Here is an 18,342-nt window from a genome sequence, read left to right as displayed (position 1 = left end):
ATTGATTTAAGATGATCACCTTCCCCATTCTTTTAAAATATATTAACTAGCATGCCAGTAATCAAACATTTGCAGAAATTCAAACTATTTCTTTAATGGATTTGTGTAGAAAAATCAGAATGGCATAGAGACCCTAAAAGATAAATTAAAAGCAGCAGTTGCTTTCAGCCTGTTACTACTGACTTATTTGGCAGTCCAGGCTGCAGATTTAACTTTCATCTTACTAATTACCCTGCAAAGCAGATAAGCTGCCAGTTACTGTCAAGTACACAGCATGAGTCAATTCACCCTAGCCCAGATGGTCTATCACTGAAGAGCAATTACAAGGCATCTGATTTTAATTTTCTTTTCAAAGGCAGCTATCACTTCAGATTATCCCAAAAGGAATGCTTTCTTGTTGAGCTCCGCAATAACAATGCTGAGTCTGTGTTCTTAAGATCAAAAGCAACACATTTTTTAAAAAGGCATAATACAAAGGCAGAGAGGTGTCTGAAGAAAACAAATGACTTGATTTCTATGTTAAAAGGGGGGTAAAAATGAGGTTTAATCTAATCTCCAGTGCTTCCTTCCATGCCTGCTATGTTCAGAAAAACCCACATGAATGAATGAATGACATTCTCTCATCATCAATAAGGACAGAAATGTATAACCCTTAAATTTGGTACAGGGTTAGATTTTTACAAGGAAAAAAAAGCTTTCTGCCTTAGAAATCTGAGCTACATGTTTTTGCTCAATGTCAAATTGGTTTTGACTAATGATGACCCTATCAATGAGGCACCTTATCAGCCCTGGTAACATCTTGCATGTTCATCTGTAAAGCAGTCTTCCTCTTTTCCTTCAGACTTCTACTTTACCAAGCATTAGCATCATCTTGGCTTCCAGCGGCGGGTTACAGACCGCCCCTTTCCCTGATGGATCAGGGCCTCAGCGGCAGCCCCGAAACCCCAATCTGCCGCTTTTCCAGGCCGCGGGGAAGTGGCAAAAGGCCGCTTCCTCGCGGTCTGGAAAGGGGTGTTCTTGCGGCTGCAAGCCCCAAGGACACCCCGACAGCGGCGGGGAAAGGGAGAAAGGGGCCGTTTGGCCCCTTTCTCTTTGTATCACTGGCGTGGCCATTTAAAGGCCGCACCAGCAATACGCACGGCCAAAGGAGCTCCAAAACAGAGCTCCTTCTGGCGCCGCTGAAAGGGCACCACAAGCACCCTTCAGCGGCACCAAGACGTCACGTCTGTGCTGCCCCATTTGGAGTTGTAGTGGCTGTGACGTAATGGCACCCATGTAGAAAGGGCGCTGCCATCACAATGTACTAGGGTTGCGGGGCATCTGGAAAGGATGCCCCGAGGCAACCCTAGTATGTGTGCAGGCCAGCGCTTTGCGCAGGTCTGTACAACACCAATGAGAGTTGAGGCCTGATTTGGTCTAGGTAAGGCTCATTTGTCTTTTTGGCAATTTGTGGTATCTATAGCACTCTTCCAACACCACATTCTGCACGATTACTTCCTGTTATGTTTCTTCACTGCAACTTTCACAACCACACATAGAAATTGGAAATATGCCGATATTGATGATGTTGACTTTGGTTTTTATGCATACCTACACTTACCTACTGGTAGTTCTTTAGTAGCTGCCATTCCAAATCCTATTCTGATAGCTTGACTACAGTCTTTATTTTGATTTATGCCTGAGACAAGGTAGATACATATTTTCACTATTAATTTCAGTCAGTAGTACATAGTACTATAATGAGAAGTAAATCTCTCACTAAATCTATTTCAAGCCCTTTCTTCTTGAAATGGTTTTGATCCAATTCAGATTCCATTACCTTTAAATTTAGGCTGTGACTTCTTAAAAAAACCCGTCTCATTTCTCTCAGTTTGTTTTCTTTTTTATTAAAGAAAACCAATTAGGTAAAAATCCCCATTTGCTGGATAGAAGCAATTGTGTTTGGCCTATTTATGGTGTTTAAATTTCATACAAAGAATGGACATTTCATAAAACTAATCTAAGACACATTCTCATGTCAGCCAAACTGGCAATACTGAATGCACATTTCATGATAACAGACACATCAGAGTGATGGCTGGATCCCATGAGTCACCACAAAGTAGAGGACTCAGTTACACTTGATTACTTTGCCAATATGATTAAGGACATATGTAAACCACAGAATAGGTCCCTGGCCAATCCTTATTAGATAGCCTCCCTAATTACTGCAGCATGGCAAAGTTCAGATATCAGTTTTTGCTTTTGCACAGGACAATTCCATAAGTTACTAAAAATTAAATTAGCTGGTTTCACAAAATCTATCTTAAAGAGCAATTATCACAGCCAGTTTATGTTGTGAGTAGGTAGTGTTGTTCACCATAATCTGAAATATATTTCTGACACTTTACCCTTGCCATGCCAGTTACCTATGCTCATAAAACATGCATGAGAGCAGTTTTTAAAGCACACATCTAGAGCTCACACAGTGCAATTTGGAGACTGAATTAACTGGCTGGAACCAATGGTAGTACAGCAACCGTGGCCTACATTTTAAAAATGTGCTGCACACTGTCACTTAACACAGGACTCTATGCCAGGGTAACTTTTTGGTTCAGCTGTTTTGGACTGCCAGGTCCTCTGATCTCTTACCTTTGGCCATGCTGACTGGGGCTTCTAGGAATTGAAGTCTAAAACATCTGGAGGACTCTAGATTCTCCACCAGTGCAGTACACACAGCTTGTTTGCCTCCTGCACTACAACAGTACATTGGCACTTCTGGGACGTCTGAGAAAGACATCCAGGAGATTAGGTTATATTGTATTCACTGCTCAAGTCATGCAACATTACTGAAAAAGACAGCAGCTGCCCTTTGAATTCACCTCTAGTTCTGACTATTGTTGTGGCTGCATCATGACACAGAGTAGCCAATGAAGAGGACAGCTTGAAAGACAGGTAAGTGCTGGGGACCTGCCCAGAAAAGATAACTTTGCAACACTGAAGTGTATGTTGATATATACAGGACTGAGTGTACAGGACCTTCTGCTACCTTAGTATAGAACTTTGGGTGTACTGGATCTTCAGCCATTGAAAAAGGTGGAATTGAAACCTTTCTTGGATCTCCCCAGAAGTTACCTTTAGAGTACCAATGTATCGTTTTTGAGAAAGTGTAGCACAGGAGAAGAGATTTCACCTCAACATTAGGAGAAACTTCCTGACAGTAAATACTGTTCAACAGTGGAACACACTTCTTTGGAGGTTTTTAAGCAGAGGCTTGATGGCCATCTGTCAGGGGTGCTTTGTGAGTTCCTGTATGGCTAAGGGTTGGACTGGATGGTCCTTGCGGTCCCTTCTAACTATGATTCTATAAGAGCTTTGGAAGGTGCACTGGAAATTCTAGAGAGAATGAGAGGTACCCAACTTGTTCCCCACCAAAGAGTGGATTTGTGACTGATTCTTAGGACTGATAAGACTATAGGACCCTATGGCCAGGGGCTGCTGCTACAGAAACAAAGCAACAATAGGCAGAGATGGACCTGCTAGAAAAGGAAATAGCATCCTTTGTGGCATTTATCATGGAACTGGATAAAGGCTGGCTATCCAAGTCAGAGATGATCAAAAAATCTTCTACCTATGTAATATAGACTCATATGCAAAAGCAGAGGCCACAGAAGAGTCAAATCTGAAGCTTTGTAAGATTTGTTTTTTCTCCAGGATTGTTTAGAGGAACATCACCTTCCTTGGATCAGAACCCTAGAAAAGAGAACTGCAATGCAGGCACCTACCAAGCGATACCAAATCTAGTGTAAGCTGAGAAAATAATACCTTCTTGGGGCTGTGCTGACTCCTTGCTTGTTGTGGACCATTTCCCTCTGACTAAATTCTTTAAAATGATGGATGATGCAAACTGCAATTGGATGAGTCTTGGTTTTTGGGAAGGGACATAAGCATCACAAACTTAGGAAGAGGCAGGTTGGACAACTGAAGAGGCAAGCACCTCTAGGTCAGGTGGGCAATTGTCTGAGATTCGAGGGCTACATTTGCCCCCTTAGGGACTATCCCCTATGCCCCCCTCCCCAATAAAAAAAAATCCAGAAGGTATTTTGGGCAAGTTTTGGGCTCATCCTGTGCCATTTTAGGCACAGAAGAATCCTTCCCCCCTCCACCAGGTGGTGATTGGAGTGCTCATTTTTTGTTAGGGAAAAAGTATCTTCTGTGTCAAAAACTGGGAGCTCAAAATATGGCAAAATTGTAAAACATTTCAATAAATAAATAACCACACACCCCCTAAATATATCAATTTTCTCTCCATTTAGGGAGGGGTACTGAGGAGCCTTGGGCCCACAGGTCCTCCACCAAGGAAAGTTCTCCATCAGGACAAAATCAGATCAATGGAGAACATTAAGCTCATCTTGAACAGAAGGAAGTGGAAAGGAAACCTTTTGCAGTAGGTCCAGGGGTTTGGAAAAGGCTTCATGAAACTCAGAGGATAGGGTTTCAGCAACCAACTGAATGTCCAGCTGAGTGCCCGCCCCTTGATGGTAGTGGAACTAGGAAAAATGGATTGAAGGGAGTGGCAATGAATTTTGGCACAGAACAAATCCACACTGACTGAAAAGGCTAACTTAATGAAGACAATGTTAGGAGGGAAGTCCTAAAGAGGATGAAAATGCTTCTTTGAAAGATGGCTATGTTCTCTCTAAAAGAAGCAATTGTAAGACCTTTGTAGAAAAAAACATTGATTGGACCTCACCTCCCTAGGTAACTATTGGCCAGTCTCTAATTTCCTTTTCTAAGTAAGGTCCTAGAGAGAGCAGTGGCAACACAATCCCAGGGTTTCTTGGATGAAATGGATTACATGGATGAATTTCAATCTGGGTTCAGGCCTGATTATGTGACAGAAACAGCATTGGCTGCCTTGGTGGATGACCTACACAGAGAGCTAGACAAAGGGAGTGCATCCTGTTAGTGCTGGGGGAAAACTTATTGATTCTCCTGGATCTTTCAGCAGCATTTGATACCATCAATCAGTGTGGCTGATATGGGACTTAGGGCCAGTGCTTTACAGTGGTTCCAGTATTTCTTGACTGAGGGTGGTGCTGGGGGACTGTTGTACAGGCTTTTGGCCATTAGGTTGTGGTGTTTCACAGGGGCCAATACTGTCTTCTTCTATGCTTTTGAACATCGACATGAAGTTGCTGGGATATGTCATCCAGATCTTTGAAGTTGGGTGTCATCGGTATGCTGATGATATCCTGTTTTATTTCTCCTTTACAACTAATGACAAGGAGGCTGTGGTAGCAGTATCTGCTGGGTTTGGTTCCAGGATCCCTTGTAGATAACAAAATCCACAGATATTCAAGTCCCATTAAATACAATGGCATAGAAAAATGGTATCCCTTATCTAAAATGGCTTGAGGAAAGATATCTGGACAAGGCAAAGAGACAACTCAAGATAAAGTCAGATGGGAGATGCCATTCCTTCAGTGATGTCACATAACCTTGCCTTTCTCCACTAACCAATTTCCTGAATCCCTTCCAAAATGTTTTCTATAGAACAGTGATTGCGTTTAACCTACTCATCAGCAGCGAATAACAAAGTACAGGCAACCAAAGCACACTGCATCTGATCAGAGACAGACCAGACTATGTGGTAAAACAAAAAAATTTCACCAATCCAGGTATCCCAGATGAACAGAACTGGAGGTACTTTATCTTAACATTTGAAAAAAAAGTTTAAGAAGTGAGCTGGTTGGACAGAAGAGAAAAGATATCATGGATATTTCACACAAACAAGATAAAATTTGAGCACTTTCCTCTTCTTGCCCTCTATTCTGGTACAATTTAAGAATCAGCACAGGTAAAATAAGGGGTTATCCCAACTTCTATACTTTAAGAGGCTGTACTGTCCAACAGAGGATCTGGGAGCTCCAACTTGGGGCTGTTATTGCCTGTAAAAGATTCCATATTCTGTTTATACATGTCATGTAAACATTTTCTTAGGGATTTCTTTGATTGTGCACTGGTAAATCATTCAGATTATCAGTTCTGCCATATTCTTGGGTCATGAAGCAAAAGCTACCTCATTGCAGCTGTGATATTTTGAGAGGAGTAGCACTATTAAAGTCCAAGAAAAATGGTCCTTCCTGCTGAGGGAGAAAAGTGCTTGGAATAATATTGTAAACACCAGCAGATACACTCTCAACTTCCAGATAGCAAAATCCACACCTTCAAAGGAAAAAAGAAAAAGAGAGAGGAACAAACTTAATACAAGACCCAGAATTATACAATCAAATATGTGTAAGTCAAACAAGATGATACCTGTAATCACCGCTATTCTTTTTCTGAAAGCCCAAAGGACCTGGGTCTCCCATTGTAGAGACTGTCACAAGTTCAAGTCCAACGCTATACTGCCTGTGAATTGAGCAGAAGTTGGAATGTCTTTTGGACGAACAGTATAAAAGCATAAGTTATTATGGAAAACAATGTTAAAGGATAAAAAGTTATTTTCCAGGGTTACCTGTGCAATTCTGTGAAACATTTTGGACTTACTGAGTGCATAATTCTGCACCTTTAAAAACAGCATTTTTTTAAAAAAAGCTTTCTATAAATATTGCTATAAATATTGGTTGAAGATGTGTGGTCAATAACTGATTAGACCCTCACAGGTGGACTAAAACAAACACAATATGTAACATTATACAAAGGAATCTTATAGTAACTTTGACACTGAGAAAAAGATGCTGGTAGCCTAAGCTTTGTAGGCTGATGAAGCAGACAAGTCTACAAAAGCTTATGCTACAATCTGCTCTCAGTTTGCAATAGCATTAGCAAGCAATAGTCTCAAAGGTACTGCAGGATCCCTTTGCGTACTGATCTAGACTAAAATGGCTATGTCTTTGAATTCTATCAATATTAAACATTGTTGAATAACAAGTCTTAAATGAAGGTATCATATTGCACTATCTTTACTGAGCTACTTGTTTCATTCTGCACCAACCTTGGTCCTCTGAGCTCAATAAGGAGTGAACCAGTCTTTTCCAACTGGAACTGGTAAACAGGATTGTTCTTGGAGGTCTCTCTAAAATTGCCACATCCGCCAGCACTGCGACCTTTCCACTGTCCATTCACCTGAAGGCAAGTCAGTTCAGTTATTAGCATTCATATATAAATGCAGTATTTCATTTAACCTTACTCTCCATCCCTTTCTAACCTTCAAGGATCATTAGAATATCAATTTCAAAGTGACTTAAATTACACTACAAGTCAGCTTTTTTGTTCTATTCATACAGTCTATTCCATAGAAAATAGGATAAATCATATTAAAAGGATGCAAAAATGTTCTTCCTTTAGTTCAGGTCTCAAACTAAACTGTCAGGTCCCTTTAAAACCTTGAATTGCTTAAATTCTTTAAAAGAGAGACTATTGCATTTCACTGGATTCTCACCACAGAGTGCGAGAAGCCCACATAATATATTTTAAACAGGGCAAACTAAGGCTTTGGATCCATCACTTTTCCATGGTAGTAGGACTGTATGCTCCCACTGTGGTGGTAAAACTGTGTGAACGATGCGGCTATGCTGATTGTAGAGGTGCTGCTAGTAGGGTCTCCTCTGTCAGATAGGTTTTTGCTAAAAGTGCCAAACAGCTACAGGGCAGAAGGAGGTGGAACTCTTAGAGACCACAGATAACGCTTGTTATTACTGTATAAAAGGAGGCACAGGTAAACTACTTCTGAATTTCTTTTATCATGAAAATCCTATGACCAGACAAGACTTTAGAGCAAAGACCAGAAGATATCACCCTCCATATGTTAATAATAATAATAATAATAATAATAAGTTTTATTTATAAACCGCTATTCCACATAGATCATAGCGGTGTACAAGAAAATTATAAAACAGTAGAAGAAAAATCTACAATTAAGATACACTGTATCTTCAGGCTAGCCCCTGATGACATTGGGCCAGCCTGTTCTCTCCCTCAGCGGAAGATGACAGTTATGGAGGGAGGGCAGTCAGTCTTCAGGCTAGCCCCTGATGACGCTGGGCCAGCCTGTTCTCTCCCTCAACGGCCGAAAGATGACAGTTGTTGGACTGTAATTTCCATCAGTCCTCACCTTTGGCTATATGATCTTGGGATTATGGGAGCTGCACTCTAATTCCCCATTGCTATATTAAGAGATACAGCAAAAAAGTCAACACCCACTTCAATTACCATATCCCAAGAGAAATGGAATGACACTGACAGAACACAACAAGCAATGGAAATTATTTGCAAAACAACCAACTGTACTTAAATGATAATTCACTGTAATAAATTGCTGTTCAAGATTCTTCAAAAAGTCCTCCAATGTACAAAGTCAACATGAAATGTGTGGAAGGAATCCTAGGTAGCCCAGAAAACACATGGAGATGGCGAATCTGAAGTCATTCAACTATTTTGCAGTTCTTCTTCAGTCCAACAGTATTCAGTTCAAACATGAATTTACCTCTCTTCAGCAATGTTTTTTTCTTTGTTCATCAGCATACAAATCAAACAAGTATTTTCTTCTCCTTTACAAATGTTAATTTTGTGAAGAAAGAAAAAGTGAGGATTGTAATATACATACAAGCTTGTAATATAGTTCAATAAGTACAGTTGGCTGTTTTGCAAGTAATTCTTACTCATTAATAGATAGCAGCTCTGAGTTCTATTGAGTTTCAACAATAGCTTGACAGGACTGCCCTCTTGCAAGGCAGTTCTCTTCATATGTCTAGAACTTGTGTCTTATTTTGTGCATCTATCTCCCATCTCCCAATGCTCCTGGATGACTAGAATGAATCCAATCATTCCTTACCCTTTTGGATACTGTATATGGTGTTGGGATCTTAGAGAAGGTAAATTTGCATGCTGAATACACCTGTGTTAAAGCAAAAAGAAAAATAATATAGATTTGTTCATTCTTCAAACAACAAAAGGAACTCTTATAAGAAAACAGTGTTGGAACAGACTGGAAACTATGGTATCTTTCTGAATGAAAATCACATGTACATAGATTTTTGCAAGAAATCCTTTTGCATATCTTGTAAAATATGTGAGAATTATTTATTATTATTCATAGTACTTTCACTATTGCTTCCTTTAATTTTAAAAAGAGGGAGAAAGAGAGAGAACAGCTTCCTTTTGAGAGGAATCCCATGATCTGGATGCTCCAAAAAACAAACAAATAGCAATCCAAAAAACCAAACCAAACCAAAAAAATGTAAGACAATACCCAATCAATAATGGTTAGAACAGTGACAGTCTTGCCTGCAACAATCTTTGGTTCTTCAAAGCAGTCATGGCACCTTTTTTACCACATATTTAACTATGAAAAGAGTTGTTTTTGTCTTCCTTTTCTACACAAGAAGTAACTGTTATTGGGGGGGGGGGGGAGACACACTTCAAAACTATTTTACAGGAAGGGGGCTGACACACACACAGAATATAAACTGTCCTCTCTTTTTTAGGCCTGCAGTGGCATATTAGGGAACTTTTAGTAACAGGAGATACCTTTGTCTGTAGGCCACAACCATGGGTCATACACAACTTCACAAGGCATAATGCAGAAGTAAGGTATTTCCTCGCAAGATTTTCACAATCTTGAAACCTTATTGGTTATTCAGATGTTGCAAGGGAAAACTGACCAGTTCACTTATACATTTTCTTCAGGTTTAATTACAGTGATTAACTCTTACCCTGACCCTAGGCAGACCAATAGCCAGTGCACATGGAAAGGTCACTATATACAGACAAATCTGTATCTGATGGCTGCAATCACATAAATAAGATTTCTTCAAGCCACTTCAAGTCATCATGCATTCACAATCAGCACATACAAATTCTTGAAGAATTGAGACTTTGTATGTAAGAACGTTTTGCTACAGTAATTTCTACCTGTATCATTTGTACAAAGTTTATATAAAATTAAAAATCTCTACATCACCCCTATAGAGCAGGGCTCTATAATAATGTGCTTAGCCATATGTTGTAAGAATTACCCCAAAGCAGACTCCCTGACTTGATGGCTGTGGTGACCATTCTTCCTAGCGCCTCCAAGTCTTACTTGCAAGGATGTTTGTGAGTACATACCCTGAGGGTATAGTGAATTGTGTTCTGTTTCTCATACTGAGAAACCACCAGTGTGAACGTATGAGTCCCTGGAGAAGTCAATGTCATCTTGGTCAGATAGTGTGGACTATTGATTCGAATACCATCAATATATGGTGGTGGATCAGCTGAAAAACAAAATACATTTTTAGATTCATGTTTGAAAAAATCTTTAGGTTAGAGTAAAGGGTGGGCAACTTCCTATGATTGGGGACTTCTTTGGAGGAAGCACTACGGTTTAACATTCTGCTGTTGCTATCACTGAAATTTGATGGCAGTCACTGCCTTTGCTGCCACCTGCAGTAGTAGAAAAAATCTGGCTGTAACTATATTGTCTCTGTATGGTACAGAAGAGTGGTAGAGTGTCTTTTGTACCACAATGCCCTGTGAAACTGTAGGGTAGAAAGTGATAAGGGAAGAACAGAAAAAAAGATGTTGCAATTCTGACAGTGTGAATTATGGTGATGGTTGCTGCCAATGCCAGTGGCAGAGGTAATGGGGCCCACAAAAATGGATGTGAAGGCTGCATGTGCTCTGCAGGTACATCTTCCTCATCCCAGTCTAGACTGAGCTGTGTCAATCCTTGTAACTAAGTACACTGTATTAGGGATATTGTATTGTATCTTGATGTTTATGTATATTTTTTAGCAGAAGGAGGGAGGGTTAAGGGAATTAGGGAAATTTTATTATTGTCTGTATATCTGTTTTATTGGACTGTTGTTACCCGCCTAGATCCTGGAAGGGAGAGGAGAGATATAAATAAATATTTTATTTATTATTATTAATTTTAATAATAATAAGACTTTGCAAAACAGTATCATTCTGGCCCCAAACCCCCCAAATGGTGAAATGTTTCTGTTTGAAGTCTCCCAGACCAGCAATATATCTTTAAATAGCACCTCCAATATAAACGTGCTTGGTTTTGTAACCAGAAGTGGATTTTTATGGGAGGGGCATTTTTGGCAGTTTGTGTGGCCCCAGAGGCCAAAATTGGGCCCACTCTGTCATACGGGGAGGTGAGATGTTTACACTTACCAGGGTAGTAAACCTTTTTTCCATCTGTTTTGTATACAACCATTGTGATGAATTCTCGATTGCGTGCAAAATCATCCTGCACAAAAATCAATTACAAATACAACTTTACTAGTTTATACCCAGGGTATAAACAATATGTATTTGTGGTCTCTATTTTCTTATTCATCTAATGCCTGACTTTTCTGTAATTCACCTGCAGTCCAAAATGCTGATGCAGTCTCTGTGTCCCAGATTTCTGACAGGCAAATTCATGCTTCTACCTGACAGGCTTTACTTTTAGAGCATTCAAGGATGACCTGCCTTCAGATCCAACAGCCACTGATATAGGCATGCAAATTAGAACGTCAGCAGGAGGCTAATTGGAAGCAAGTTTTTAAGAGTAAAGTATGGGTTTATACAGGGATATAGCAGTTAACCTTTCTATAAGCAAAAACTCTTGCCTCACAAAAGCTTGTCATTTAATTTCTCACAGCACAATAGGTGTTCTCCTATGGTACATCTCATTAAACATCTTGGGAATTACCAATGCATCTGCAGGAAATACAAGCAGCAGCTTGGTTGCAGTTAGTGGAATGGAAAGAATTATGTGTAATGTGCTGTTCTTGTTGGTATAATTTATATTCCACCTTCTTCCCAGTCAGAGATTCAAGGCTGCTTACAAAGGTCAAAACAAGTATAGTTAAAAAATGACTTGATACAAAAATTAAAACGTAGTTAAATTGTCAATAAAATTCTGTAGTTGTTGTTAACTGCCTGTGAGTTGGCCCTGACTCATGGTAAACCTGTGGATGACACATTTCCAAGACCCCTTACCCACTGTTTTGCTTACGTCATGTAGATTCATGCCTGTGACCTCCCTGAGTCTAGCAATCCAATGTGTGGTTTTCCTTTCTTTCTAATGCCCTCCAGCTTTCTAAGCATTAATGTCTTTTTGAGTGAGTTACACCTTCTAATGATGTTGCCACAGTATAAGAGTTTCACCTTCATCTTGACTTCCAGGAGGAATTCAATAAAATTAAAAGCAGTTAAAAACTAATCATTGAAAAGATCAACCACAGATTTAAAAAGAGCACATAAAAGACTTTTTCCTTTTGAGCTGTCAGACCTCAAAGGCCAATGAAAACAAAAAGTTCTTCAGTTATCTATGAAAGAATAGCAAGGAGGGCACCACTCTAATCTCTCTAGGAAGGGAGTTCCAGAGCCTAGGAACAGCTACAGTGAAGACGCTCTCTCTTGTTCCCACCAGATATACCTGTATGGGTTATGGGACAACAAGAAGGGCCTCCCAAGAAGATATCAATAGACAGACAGTGTTCTTCTTGCCCTCCTCCCCATGGTATCGCAAGTCATAGAACTGGCATTTCAGGGCTAGACTGCACTTCTACATTATGTATTTGGAAAAGCAGAAAATGAATACCTTGTCTGTAATGTGTCTGCTGAGAAGAACCCACACAGCAGCACCACCTTGTGGGCACTGAACTTCCAGTTTGTACTGTGGATTATTGGCCAGGCTATAAGCATCCTTCGCAGGACCCTGTTTTGCATCCCAGGTACTAAAAGAGAGAGGCAAAGAGAAAGAAGTGGAGGTGAATGATGCAAATAACATCTAAAGAAACTGCAATTTCTTCATACAAATTTTCATTTCTCCTTAAGTGCATTTTTTCCACCTACGCCACTAATTTCAAATGGCAGCGACTGTGTAAAATATTAACCAGGAAAAAACACTACTCTTACAAGGATCAAAGCAAACCAGCTGCAGAAAATCTATGAATGCTGAGCAGTAAAGTAATGGCTGCATGATGTGTCACAGTAATTCAATTCTATACACTGGGAAATACCAATATCTGAGTTACAACACTCAGTCACTTATATCTGGGGTAATTTTCTGAATGTATCAAATATCAAATATTTGAGTTACAAGTTCGATCCCAAGGCTCCAAGGGTGACTCAGTCTTCTATCTTTTTGCAGGTTGCTAAAATGAGTACCCAGCTTGTTGAGGGTAGTTGGCTTACAGACTGTGAACTGCTTAGAGAGTGCTGAGTTGATTGATAAGTAGTATAGAAATGTAAATACTAAATACTTAGACACTTATACTTGGGGTAGTTCTCTGAATGTGAGCAAGGTCTCCATGAAGAATACAGTTTCTCAAAGATGTATGAAGAAGCCTTGGGTCTTCTTAGATGATTCAGGATGAAGGAACAAATGTAAGGAGGAAATTAAATGCTTAAATACAGAAATGACAGTGATGGGGAGGAACATGAAGGAAAAATTACATGTCTATCTTAGACTTAATCATGCATCATACTTCATTAATCCAATATACTCTCTGATATACATTTACATAGAGATATGCCCCATTAGCATATACAGGAAAATAAAATTATATGATTGTTTGGAACATAATGATTTTGCATGCTTTTCTATTGGACAAACCTGTGAATGCATGTTGATTCCTTAAAAAGACCTGGATTCCAGCTCAAATAAATAACATCGTAATACTTGCACAGATCTTCCCAGGAGATCCAAAAAATCCCTACAGTAGAAGAAAGATACAGGTCAAAATATGATATATTTTTTCAACAAGTCAATTAACACACACATCACAAAAAGGCAAAAATAAAAAATCCTGTAAACGAAAAGGCAGAAAAGTACATTCTTTTAGAACATAGATGTACAGTGGGACCTTGGTATCTGAGGATTTGCCATCTGTAGGTTTGAGCATCTATGGACGGCAAGCCAGCGTTGCCCCCAATGGCGTCAGGGGCACAGAGCTTCTCCGCCATTAGGGACAACTGCACTGAAGTCTTCAGTCCCTCCCTCCCCATCCTAGGCTCTTTCCCTGGGCTTGGCTTTGGGGCGGTGCGGTGGTGGAGGCCTGGAGTCCCATTTGCTGAAGGGAACTGGAGCCAGGTCTTGGGAGCCCCGCCAGCCCAACACTTGAGCCCCAAGACCCAGCCCCCTCCGGCCAATGGGGCTCCAGCCTCTGCCTCCACACATGCCCCTGAAGCCAAGCCCAGGGAAGAAGCTTCTGAAGGGGAGGGAGAGGAAGGAAGAAAGGGGGAGGGAGGGAAGGAGGCAGGGAAGCCCAGAGAAGAAGCTTCTGAGGGGGAGGGAGAGGAAGGAAGCAAGGAAGGAAAGAAGAGGGAGGGAGGGAGGACTTCAGTGCATTTGTCACTAATGCTTGCTCATTAGGAACAATGGGACTTGAGCATCCACGGGTTTTGGTGTATGTGGGGGGAGGGGGGATGTTGGAACGGATTGTCCGCAGATACTGAGGGCCAAATGTACATCTTAACCTGAGGCTGGGATACTCTGCATCTCTCAAAACCAGAAAGCCCCCAAATATTTCCCCTACTGCCATAGAATTTTCTGTATGTCAGCAGTAGAGTGAAATTATACATTAGTGTCCATTTAAACAATGAGAAAGAAAACACATTCCATGTAAAACTATATTTTGACACAGTTGAAATACATTTCAGTTGGCTCTCCTTATTCATGGATGCTGCATCAACAGATTCAACCAGACATGGCTTGAAAATATTTCAAAAGAAAGTCCAAATAGGAAACCTTCATTTTGCCATTTTATATAAGGGACACCATTTTACTATATAATGGGACTTGAGAACCTATGGATTTCGGCATCCTGGAACCAAACCCCAGCAGATAGCAAGAGTCCACTGTAACATTAGAAAGAAGAAAATTGAGACATTGTGATTGCAAGAATGTTTTCAGAAAGTCCCACTGACTTCAGTGGAGTTTACTTCCGGGAAACTATGCACTGGATAACAGTCTGAGCCAGTTGATTGGCTAGACTATGTGTATTAATGAAATCAGTCTACCATGTTCTGTCTGCTGAGAAATAGTATCAGGTTTCTTCTCAGTACTTGTTAGATTTCGTTTCTTAAAAAAGGGTTTAATTCACCCAGACATTTTTACAATTAATTTGTTTTTGCAGCCCTCACCCATCATTTCAAAATCAAAATGCAGTTTAATTGTTCAAAGCTTTTTCTTTTGCAAAGTAAAAGGTAAAATGTTCAATACTGTGGGTCCTTGGTATCCAGAACCTCCATGAATATCAAATCCGTGGATGCTTGTCTTCTTAACTATAATGGCACAATAAAATGGTGTCCTTCATATTAAATGACAAAATCGAGGTTTGCTTTTTATAATTTTTAAGAAAATATTTTCAAGCCATGGATATTAGAATCTGTAGATGCAGAATCTGTGATACGGAGGGCCACTTGTAGTAATCTTTGAAATTAATAGTGAACAAATCCCAGTTTCCCTGTCCATTTTAGACAGAAGGGCTGGGATGCATAGTTGTGATCCTGCTGTGAAGATGACATTTCCTCAATATTTTTAAAGCTCTATCTTGTTCCACAAGATGGATGTGGGGACAAGTGAGCCAGGCATTTGGAACTGTGTTTACCACCTATTTACCATTGTCTATTTTTTGAGCTGTTCTGGGATCAAAATTCAAGTATTTCTGAAGTTCAGGGGTCCAGTTCTTCATATCTTTCTCGCTGTATCTTCCTTTCCAGCGTAGGTGGCTCCAGGGATTTTTTAACTGGAGGAATCGTAGTCCCTGGAAAACAGGACATACAAATAATTTCAATTACTCTATTTGCACATTTCTTTTTAAAAGTACAGGAAGCCAAATATCATTGAACATTAAAGCACTGTAATCACAAGGTTGTTTTTGTACATCACAATAAATTGGATAAATTTAATCTGGAAACAATATTCTAAATCTTCCCCTCTTTTGAGCAGTGTTACAAAGGCACAACACAAAACAAACTGTCAATTTGAAAAAGGCATTTCAAAAAGTTATTCATGGTGTACCTTGTGTTCCCTAATATCCAAAACAGCATAGGCATGGGTTGGCACTAAACCCCATCTTTCTCCTTCCTCTTCAGTCATCATTCCTGTAGCTGTTGTAATAAGCACATCCCCCTTGTGAAATCTGGCCACCAAGAATAAGAAAATTTGCTTTAGGTTTTGCTTACAAAAAGATCGATTAGTCTGATTCTTATTGTTCATAAACTACTCTGAAGGATGAGGAAAAAGACAGAGGGCATTTGGGAATGTTTAATGACATAATTCATGCAATTCAGAAGTTTGAGAGTAGTTATTAATTTATCTGAAGTATTTCTGTATTGCCTTGGAGTGGAAAAGAGAGCAGAAACTTAACTCCAGAAATTCTAGCATGTACAATATATTCCAGAAGAACTTAGTTCCTAAATCTTATAATGAAGCCAGTTTTCAATCACTTGCTAGAAGTAATCCATGTCTACTTATGGCACCTGAATTACAACAAGCCTGAATATCAAACACACAACAACCTCAACTTTGCACCCTGATATTATTGAACTAGTGAAAAATGTTTACAACTCTCTATCTTAGTCCAAACAAGGATGATGTATAGCGAAAAAGTCAGTTTTTACAAACTTCTTCTGAGCCTGAGACTTGCTAAAGGTCACCCAATGGGTTTCCATGGCTGATCGGGGGATTCAAGCCTTGATCTCCCACTGTCCTAGTTGTACAACACTCAAACCGTTACATCATGCTGGCTCCTTTTTTAGCCCAAATATGCCACCTTCTAAATCACTCTCTCAATAAGAACATGGTCATAACAGAGAGCCAAAAATTCTCACACCCTTTTTTAAAAAAATGTAAAAATGCCATCAACAAAAGATCCAATGAAAAATATTGTTAAGCTATTGTGTTTATCATACTGTGCCTGCAGCTTCTTTAAACTTGCCATAAGTTACCTTTGGTAAAGCATTCTGAAGGAACTGTTTTCATTAAAACTTTGATTGTCCGAGTGCATAGCAATCCTTTCAGGTATCCAGCCAGTTAACGCATGTAGATCAATATTCTGAAACATAAACAGCCTTCATTAGCAACAAAAAGAGAGTACATAATAATCATACCAATGTTAGTACAACAGACATAACAAAACCACTACTACCACTGCATTATAGTTTTCAATAAGCATTCATTTTTGTAACAACAGCTCCTATTCTGACCCTTTTTAGATTCAGTTTATTTTCAGTGCAGGCATGCATAAAATTTTCTATAAGTACTCAATGCTAATTCACAGGAGAGTGGTTTGCAAGCTAATTTGTTGGAAGCACCACAGCCTGTGGAACATCAAGAATATTCAGATTGCCATTCAGAAAAGACAGGACTACAAGATATGATTCCATTCCTTTTATTAAGTTGGGTATTAAACGTGATTTCCTTATGGATGCAAAAATTAAGCTGAAAATGTTATAGTATTAAGGGTTAAAGACCCAAATGTTAGGGAAACAGGGGACTCAAATGCATTAGATACCTAGAATTTGAAGAGTAACAGGCCTTAGTAAAAGTATTTCATATTTTCTGGCATCATTCCCACACTTATGCAGATTCAAAATAGTGCTTGTTCCAAGAGAGATAGTTTGTCATGTTGAAAAAAGTACAATAAGACCCCTGACTCCAACCATCTATTTCATTTTCACTAGCCAACATCTGTTTGACAAGAACAAACTGGTACTCACAGAATTTGATCCTGGGAAATCATAGCCTCCCATGACTTTCATGTAAGCTTTTTCTATCAGTGATACCCAAAGTTCATTTTTGTTGTTTGAATAAGAGCAAAGAAGTTCTCCACTGTGATCTACTGGTAAAAAGTCATCGATAATTACCTGGAGAAAACAAGACAAGGAGCAAGGTCAAGAAGACAGTCCAAACAAGGAGGCTGCAACAGCTGGACTTGTCATGGTGCTTTGAAGAAGACCATGTACAAGTCCCAGAACCCAGTCAATATAATCTTACAAAGAATTGTGAAATTTATGTAACGTGTAAGAGTGCAACCCTTATTACATCTAGTTAAACACTAAATTCCTTACCTTCCTAGGAACACCATTGATGTGTAGCTTCACCATATATTTCCCACAAGGATTATATTCTGGCTCTCCTTTTTTATTCTGTGGATAAATGATGCTATTTTGAAGAAAAGGGATAATGGTGTGATAAAAAAAAGTGTAGTCAATATTTTGCAGAAATGCTGTGAATCAGGCAAGTTCATTTCAAGCCAGTGTTGTCAACTTAAAAGCTCATGGAAGCATGGCATTGAAAAGTTTTTAGCATTTATTTTCCCCTTATTATACCGAAAAATAAAACTCTCAAGGGATAAACACAAGAGACAACAA

At 39.5% G+C, this 18,342-nt stretch overlaps 1 protein-coding gene across 4 annotated transcripts in view; it reads right to left on the bottom strand.

Annotated features, from left to right (window-relative positions):
• Positions 1-5,628: 5,628 nt before the first annotated feature.
• The window catches only part of LOC149309678 (calpain-7-like), a 28,282-nt gene continuing 15,568 nt past the window's right edge, over positions 5,629-18,342 (bottom strand). For 2 of the 4 annotated variants that reach the window (XM_089532828.1, XM_089532829.1), the window contains 13 exons: positions 18,040-18,133; positions 17,689-17,835; positions 16,918-17,024; positions 15,989-16,109; positions 15,587-15,731; positions 13,580-13,679; positions 12,563-12,698; positions 11,146-11,221; positions 10,093-10,238; positions 8,819-8,881; positions 6,980-7,110; positions 6,301-6,393; positions 5,629-6,207 (listed from right to left, as the gene is read on the bottom strand). In XM_089532828.1, coding sequence (XP_089388954.1) covers positions 6,063-6,207; positions 6,301-6,393; positions 6,980-7,110; positions 8,819-8,881; positions 10,093-10,238; positions 11,146-11,221; positions 12,563-12,698; positions 13,580-13,679; positions 15,587-15,731; positions 15,989-16,109; positions 16,918-17,024; positions 17,689-17,835; positions 18,040-18,133 — 1,504 coding nt within the window. In that variant the 3' untranslated portion in view covers positions 5,629-6,062. Of the gene's footprint in view, positions 6,208-6,300; positions 6,394-6,979; positions 7,111-8,818; positions 8,882-10,001; positions 10,239-11,145; positions 11,222-12,562; positions 12,699-13,579; positions 13,680-15,586; positions 15,732-15,988; positions 16,110-16,917; positions 17,025-17,688; positions 17,836-18,039; positions 18,134-18,342 lie in introns of those variants that run through there. The other 2 variants (XM_089532830.1, XR_016281924.1) reach the window with 2 other exon arrangements.

Source organism: Sceloporus occidentalis, unplaced genomic scaffold, assembly GCF_023333645.1.
Source record: "Sceloporus occidentalis isolate IW3139 unplaced genomic scaffold, rSceOcc1.0.p SCAF_7, whole genome shotgun sequence".
In the NCBI taxonomy this organism is placed as follows: domain Eukaryota; kingdom Metazoa; phylum Chordata; class Lepidosauria; order Squamata; family Phrynosomatidae; genus Sceloporus; species Sceloporus occidentalis.
The sequence above is the reverse complement of the archived record's forward strand: the minus strand, read 5'-3'. Positions and strand labels throughout refer to the sequence as shown.